General features: G+C 43.9%; 2 protein-coding genes across 7 annotated transcripts in view; one reads left to right on the plus strand and one right to left on the minus strand.

The window, feature by feature from the left end:
* Window positions 1-5,130, plus strand: part of KRAS (KRAS proto-oncogene, GTPase) — a 29,359-nt gene extending 24,229 nt beyond the window's left edge. For all 4 annotated transcript variants that reach the window (XM_075439435.1, XM_075439441.1, XM_075439450.1 and 1 more), the window contains exon 5: window positions 1,569-5,130. In XM_075439435.1, coding sequence (XP_075295550.1) covers window positions 1,569-1,685 — 117 coding nt within the window. In that variant the 3' untranslated portion in view covers window positions 1,686-5,130. The remainder of the gene's footprint in view (window positions 1-1,568) is intronic.
* Window positions 5,131-6,797: 1,667 nt separating this feature from the next.
* Window positions 6,798-7,780, minus strand: ETFRF1 (electron transfer flavoprotein regulatory factor 1). 3 transcript variants are annotated; one of them, XM_075439470.1, is made up of 3 exons: window positions 7,693-7,780; window positions 7,190-7,293; window positions 6,798-7,083 (listed from the first exon to the last, which is right to left on the minus strand). In XM_075439470.1, the coding sequence occupies exons 2-3, from the start codon at window positions 7,232-7,234 to the stop codon at window positions 6,871-6,873; spliced, it is 258 nt and encodes an 85-aa protein (XP_075295585.1). In that variant the 5' UTR covers window positions 7,235-7,293; window positions 7,693-7,780; the 3' UTR covers window positions 6,798-6,870. The 3 variants fall into 3 exon arrangements, with proteins under 3 accessions (XP_075295585.1, XP_075295594.1, XP_075295602.1); XM_075439479.1 differs by having other exon boundaries at window positions 7,607-7,695; XM_075439487.1 differs by lacking the exon at window positions 7,693-7,780 and adding an exon at window positions 7,567-7,590.
* Window positions 7,781-7,800: the final 20 nt, after the last annotated feature.

The following is a 7,800-nucleotide window of genomic DNA, read 5'->3' on the forward strand; positions in this document are numbered from 1 at the left end:
ACTATTAAGTGTAAAGGCTGACTGAGAACATGGGTACTTGATTGGAATTTGGAGCAACCTGAAAGCTAGGCAAGAGAATAAATTTTTTCACAGAAATAGGTTGTTGCAAAGTAACTGTATAAGATTGCACTTGATAGTGGTTCATCTTGGGCTTTTAGACGTGCTGGACTCTGTTGACCAGAATTCATTTTTGTCGGCTGTAATTACTCCCCCCAGAATGAAGAACTACTCAATGTGAAGAAACATTAGCTTTTGTGTCTGTAGCTTAACTGTTGGAGCCGTGGAGATTTTAAGTGACTGTACATGATACAGCACCATAGATAATGTGTTCCATATGTCTGTATTTAATTTGAAAGGAATGATTTATCAAATAATAATTTAACATGGGATTGATTTGATTTGCATATGTAAAGATGTATGAAACTGTGATGTGATTACTGTATTAGCATGCCTGAGAAATGACCTGACTGTGTAGATTAATCAGAACGGTCTCTTCGGTATTCAATTCCTGACACAAATATTTATATTTACTTTTTAAAGCCGCATAAGATTATTAAGACATAAACAAAGCTAACTTAATGCTTCAGAACTTTATTCTGTACTAGTAATATGCATACTTAGAGTTTTCTAGTTTGAGGTGGGATAACGTGCCTTCTTCTGGCTGGAGAAGAGGGCAGTACACAAGGTCGCTTTTCTTCCCACATGAGGAATGGAACCGGACTCGTGGGCTATCTGTGGGCAGCCCCTGGGCGGTAAGCTGCCCGCAGGCTGCTGTCAGCCCGCTTGGGGGAACAGCTGAGAAAGGGCAGGCAACTGCTAAGCCGTTGCTGGCCTGAGTTCATTACAGTTGTTGTTTCAGTGCTCCTTGGAACTCAGAATCACAGAATGTTGGAGGTTGGAGGGGACCTCTGTGGGTCATCTAGTCCAACCCTCCTGCCGAAGCAGGGTCACCTACAGCAGGCCGCAGAGGACCTTGTCCAGGAGGGTCTTGAATATCTCCAGAGAAGGAGACTCCACGACCTCCCTGGGCAGCCTGTTCCAGTGCTCCGTCACCCTCAGAGGGAAGAAGTTCTTCCTCATGTTCAGATGGAACTTCCTCTGCTTCAGTTTGTGCCCAACTCAAACCTGTACCTGTTTGTGCCCAACTCTGCCTGTACCGCAGAGCAGTTGTTCAAAGGGTGGAAGCCCACGCCCCAAAGCTTCTCTCCCGCAGGCCCCTTTGCCAGTGGACAGTAATTCAGTCAGACGTGTTCCTCCTGTACGACAGGAGACGACTGTAGTTCCCTGTCCCTCTGAGCACGTTTTTCCCAGCACACCCCCTGCCAAGGAACAGGAATGCTGGAGAGGTCTGTTGCCCCGGCGATTCCTCCAACCCACAGTCTACCCACGGGGCCGTTATGAAAGCCTCAGAAAGGAGAAGAGAGTGTAAGCTTTCCTGGTGGGCAGCAAAAGCAACAGCTGATTGAACAGACTGCACCGGGTCAGGTCGGCTGAAAACAGGCTGCCCCTGAGCAGGCATGGAAGTCTGTTAATGTGCCCTTCATGTGTGTGTGTATCTGTCTTTTCAGGGTGTTGATGATGCCTTCTATACACTAGTTCGAGAAATCAGAAAACACAAAGAGAAGATGAGCAAAGATGGTAAAAAGAAGAAAAAGAAGACAAAGACAAAGTGTATAATTATGTAAATACAATTTATCCTTCTTCTTAAGAAGTACTTAAGTAATTTTTGTACATTACACTAAATTATTAGCATTTGTTTTAGCATTACTTTGCTTTCTGCTTCATGATCCTGTTAGCTTTACCTGAATGCTTGTTTTAAATGACAGTGGAAACTCATTCCTCTTGAAGTGCCAGTATTCTTTGACTGTTGGTTCTTGAACTAGCGATGCCTGTGAAAAAAAAAAAACAAAAAAACAAAAAAAACTGCACACAAAAACCTGAGAACTGTCTTCGGACTCTTTGGTGCATGCACAGTTGCTAACTTCCTATTTTTCTTACTGATTGTGAACTTCTGTTCTGTGTGCAAACCAAACAATGAAATGATGCTTTACACGTTCTAACAACCCCTTGAATTTTTTGGTTTTCAGATCTGGTTGGGAAAAAGGATTAGTTAGCAAAAGAGACTTTCATTTCAGCCTTTCTTTTATTTTAGACTGACTGCAATATAGAGAGACCAGAAGCCTTTATAGTCTTCCTGTAGATTTTGCTTCTAGGCATCTAGTCTTGTAGCATTTCAGATCAACTTTAATGAATGTAAAGATAAAACTTTCACAAAAAAAAAAATTTTCACTGCAATTAGTCACGGTCACTCCTTAAATACTCTATTTTTTCTATAAAAACAGAAAAACTAAAAAAAGACAACAATGCACATCTGGCAATGGAAAAAGTAAAAGTTCTAATTAGGTTGATTTGCTATTTTTAATGCATTACTTCAAGACTTTCACTAACTTTTTGTGTCTGAAGACCAAGGTGAAATCCTAGCTCTCCTGACCCCCAGTGGCAAATCTTTGCTTTGTTCAGCAGGTACAGGATTTCACCCTTAGTGTCTCTAGGAAATACTAGAAAACCTTAACCAATAAGTTGATTCAAATTCTTAGGTTAATTCATACGTGGATCCAGAATTTACCATAAGAATTAAATCAGAATGAATCCTAAATTATATAGTGAAGTAAAACCATTCTTCCCCCCCCCAAGAGTGGCATTAAATATTTCCAGATGCCCATTTTGTGCAAAATAGGGGAGGAGTTTTAAATTCTAGTAACATCAAATGAGTGAATGAGTTGAATTTAGCTGCTTCATGGAAATAATTTGGAAATCCACGATGCCATAAAAATGGTGTGGAATTTGCACGAACCGTCAGCACAGAACATGCGGTTTCCAGATTCAATGTTGTTTGTGTGATGTTCGTAAAGTACTAGTTCTGTTGCACAGATGAAATGGTTGGTGAGTGGCATTCCAGGGTCTAGACTGTCAGGAAGCTAGACCAAGACTTTAACATTACATTTCTCTGTGATTAAGTTCTCTTGTGATTTCCTCCCTCCTTTTTTTTTTCTGATTGGAATTAATGCAGAATTTTTGCAGAAGCTCTCATTTTTTGGGTACTGCAGTAGTCTAGTTATTCTGCATGAAAGTAAGAGCCAGTAATTCCAGTGTTGCCAGTTCCTGTTGTCTTACTGTAATTGTTGCATTGTTTGATTGTTTCACGAGGGCCTGGGTTCTTGAATGCTGCTTCATAGTACCGAACTCGGCTGCAGAGTAAAACTTGAAAATGTGACTCTGGTGTACCCCAAAAAATAAAATACAAGGTATTGAAGTAGGATAGTTCAGGACACCGGAAAGTTTGGAAGAGGGGATAGCAGCATTGCCCTGACCTAAAGTATACCTAAACAATTGTGTGGAAATTTTACACAGTACAATTTTCATACACCTGTGTAACTTGGACCATTTATATGATGTCAAAGGTGGAACTGCATGAGGAAAATACTCTCTTGCTTCTATGGAAAAAAAACCCCACAGAGACTCTCGCAAGTGGAGAGCTGCAAAGCTGGCAGGGGACGTATACTGCCTGGATTGCTGCATGTTCTTTAATTTCAGCGTGGTCGAGAGAAATCATGCCTTTCCCTGCCTGCACCCCCCATTCCCCCCCCCATTCTCCACCACACCCCAGACCCCCTCCCCTCCTTTCATTTCGATGTGAAATATACCTGATGAAATATTCTGAAAAACAGTAATAGGAGAACCTAACATTGTATTATAAGGACCAGTGAGGAACATGAACAGATTCTTAATGCCTCAAAACACTGTACAGCTTCCAAGGTTCAGACGTTTTGGAGACAGTTAGTGGTTTGCACATTTTAGAGACTCTTGATCCTGTATGAAGAATGGAGCAGAAGTGGATAGTATACCTTCAGCAAATGCAAGTAATTCTGAGGTTACTTTAAGATTTTTGGTAACTGAGTCACACTGCATGTAAAATTAGGGCTGGGCTAAAATTCTTATGTTAATTTAACCAAAAACCGTTCGGGGAAATTTTAGCTGAAGTGTCGTAATCATCAAAGTTGGATTTATAGCTCTAATATAAAGCTACATGTAAAACGGAGGGTTTTTTCAGTAAATGTGATCTATTTAGATTAGCCCTTATTTACTTTTATTTAAAAAAAAGGAAAAATACACACCCTTGCCACTGTTGTGCAGTTTTGTCTTAATATTTGTTGAGATTTGGTGAAGCATGTTGGATTGCAGCTTGCACAAGTTGATCTCAATTATTCTGTCTGTCCCTATTTGAAATGCTTTCTGAGAACATACCTGGATGCTGTCTGTTCGGATAGCAACCACTAAACGAACATGTGAATCGCTTATCACGTTAAGACATTAAATTGCCATGTGTCAGGGAGTAACACCTTCTTACAGTAGCTTTATGTAACTCTGGTAAACAACTTCATCATTGGTTTTCTCAAAACTGAAATGTAATTCTCTGGACCAGTCTCAGTGCCCTAAAATTTTTACTAACTTAAAAAGAAGTTTCACTATATAGATTTTTGTTACAGTAGCAGGGTCCCTGGATTGGGTAGATGCTGACACACAATCTTCTGCTCTTGTCTGTACTATGAAGCAATACAATTATTACCTTCAAAGACCATCAAACTGTCAACAAATCATTTTGTCTCAAGTTTGCATAAAGCTACAGAGATGGTAAATCTTTCCTAACATTTCTTTATTCCACTGTCTTGTGTTTTCATGTTGAAAATACTTCTGCTTTTTCCTCTTGAGTGCCAACTTCTTACTAGAATGACTTCTTAATGTAATATGTTTACCTGGAATGTATTTTAACTATTTTTGTATAGTGTAAACTGAAACATGCACATTTTGTACATCGTGCTTTATTTGATGTGGAACATATGCAGTGTGATCCAGTTTTTCCATCATTTGGTTGCGTGACCTAGGAATGTTGGTCATACCAGACATTAAGTTAAAAAAAAAAAGGAAAAAAAAAAACAAGACCACTGTTTGTTTTAAAATTTTTAATGTTTTTAGGAGTATGTGCTGTGAGGTGATCTGGAATTTGTCATTTTTTTGTCAAAACTGTACTGCTCCTATTTATTGTAATGTAATAAAAAATAGTTATTGTGAGTTTCTGTCCGAGTTTGCTTTTTCTCTCCCAGGAATTTCGATGCCTCCTCTCTGTAGCAGGTATCCCCTGGCCTGCGTCTCTTTGGCAGTTCTCAGTTTGTGTCTTGCACTTCTCACCGCCTGCCCCAAAGCTGTCGGCTGTGCCCGCTGGCTTTCCCTTCCTCTCAGAGGGGGTGCCGCCGCGCGTCACAGAACGTTTTTCTGCACCGATCCTTCTCCCTTGGCCTGTGCTGTTTTCACACTCGGCGGTGCGCAGAGCGTCGCGTCGGGTGAGGTGCGCTTCTCGTTCACCGGTGCGTGCTGCCCGGCTGGTGCCATCCCCGTCCCGCCCCAGAGACCGTGTCGGCAGCGGTCCTAACAGCAGACTTGGCGGGAATTGGTCTACAAGTACTCTGAGTAGCTATTCTGTGTTCATTCCCAGGTGTACATTTGTTTTCTTCTATCAAATGCCTTCCACAAGCTTACAGAAAACACAAAGGACGTTCTTTGGTACCGATTGTGTCCTAGGGGGAAGAAAGCATGAAACTGCTGCTGTCCTATAAACTTACGCCTTGGCCCCGTGTTGCCATGTCTGGATAATCTGCTCTCAGTTACTGAGAAGGGTGGGTCCAACTTTGCTTTAGAGGGGTATTCATTCAGAGGAGGTTTAACTGCAACACACTGTAGAGGAGGTAAGTTGATGTGGAAGGACTGTTTTTCACATCAACGCGGTGCTAGAAACTGAAGCGCATAGATTTCATCACAAGGTAGTGTTCTCTCTCATTTGCCATCTTTTATTTTTTTAATTCTGTTCTGGAATTTACATGTGCCAAGACCTGCTATTGCCAACAGTTCCACTGCAGTGATTACTTACCTATATTTCAGAGGTTATTTCTGTTCTGTCTCCCATGTTAGTTAGCTCTTGGGTGGGGAGGGAAACACCGACCAGCCCTAGCACGCGCCGAGCATCACTTCTGGCACAAGCTTGTGCTAGCTGAGCCACGGCCTACAGCGTTGGCCATGCTGCAAACATCCACGGCCACGCTTCTCTTCGGGGGAGAGGATCAAGTGGCACAAACATCCATGGCCACGCTTCTCTTTGGGGGAGAGGATCAAGCTCTGTATTCCTGTTACAGCAGTTGCACAACATCAGAAATTGGTAGTAGCAGGAATTGTCTCATGTGCTTAAACCACTATGGTTCAGCTTCACCCCCTTCCTGACCCCGTTGTCCTTCTAACGCGGTGAGGCAGCGGCTGCGCCAGCCTGCCAGGGTGACTCCTGCACACTGAGCAGATGGAGTGGAAATCTTTAAGGATTTACTTTACTTTTGAGAAGCTTGCTCATTTATGGTAGAGAGGAATCATTAAAGGTGGAAGAGAGATTAACCATCTAAGTAACGAGAGAAGCATAGCGCCTTGAGTCAGCATGCGGACACGCAGCTATTGGGTAAGAACAGCTGGCTGCTCAGCGGGTGCACCAAAGTGAAACAGCACAGAACGGTGTCACTGCTGCCTCCTACAAGAGTGCTTCATCTGTGAAGTTTTACTCCAAGAAGGTCAGTAGTTGAGAAAAACCAGTCAATCAATCACCCGTGTAATACAAAACCCAAATCCTTCAAGCGACGACTTAAGGGGAAGCAAAGTCCTAATTTGTGCTTTAGATGGGTTGGAAGGACTTAACGTTTCACTTCTTTTGAGGTTACAGCTCTTTTATTGTTTATGGATTCGTATTGTTACATGGGAAGCCATTAACAGCAGTTACTAATCCTCGTCACTGTAGTAGCGCTGCTTCAGAGCTCTGTATTTTCTGAGAAAGTACAAAGCCTCCAACTCTTTCATAACAAATTCTCCTCGTGCAATTAATTGCTTAATTTTTTCAGGATCCTTCACATCTTTGTTTTTTAGAAAAGCTGCTTTCAGGCGGCTTCTGAAGTAGTCTGCTCCTTTGGGGTACTCCCTTCCGAGGTACAGCAGCTTGAAGGGGAAATAAAAAAAAGTTGTTGTTTTTTTATAGCTGGAGCACGCAGCAACGGGGTTTGGTCTGGTTAAGGAAAGTGCTCGTGGCATTTCCGACACTTACGTTCTTGTACAGATTCAACACTTCGCCTCTTAAAGATCTGGCCATTCTCACATTTCGGTGAAGTCTTTATTCTCGTCTCTGATATATATATATATATTTTTAACCTGAGGAACAACAGGTGTGCCGTTAGTCCTCCGTGGCAGCCGGTGCCAACCCCCCCCCTCCGCGGGAATGGCACGCTTTGTGCCCAGGCTTCACCCTGCTGCGGCCCTGCCGGCGCCCACTCCGGCGCCTTCTGCCTCCGCTCTCCCTCTCTCCCGATTTCGGCTTCTTTTAATTCGTATTTCTGCCCGGTTCTTCTCTCTCCCCTGCCCTCCCCTCCCGCCGGTCGCCACCTCAGGCCTCCCCCCCCCCCGCTCTGCCAACGGGGCCGCTGCCTGTCGCCGTGTCCTATGCCGCCAGCGCTCGCTCGCTCACACGCGATCCTCCCCGACCCTCCACTCCCCGGCCGGGCCCGCGGGGAAGAGGAAGGGGAAGGAGGAAGCGGAAGGTCAGCGCCTCACCCGCGCCGCTCCACCGGCCCCCGCCGGCGCCGCTTTACGGCAAAGCCGTGCCGGGAGGCACAGCGCCCTCCTCCCGGCCGGCAGGGGGCGGGCACCAGCGCGGTCGCG

The sequence above is a fragment of the Opisthocomus hoazin genome, chromosome 1, assembly GCF_030867145.1.
Source record: "Opisthocomus hoazin isolate bOpiHoa1 chromosome 1, bOpiHoa1.hap1, whole genome shotgun sequence".
Lineage (NCBI taxonomy): Eukaryota > Metazoa > Chordata > Aves > Opisthocomiformes > Opisthocomidae > Opisthocomus > Opisthocomus hoazin.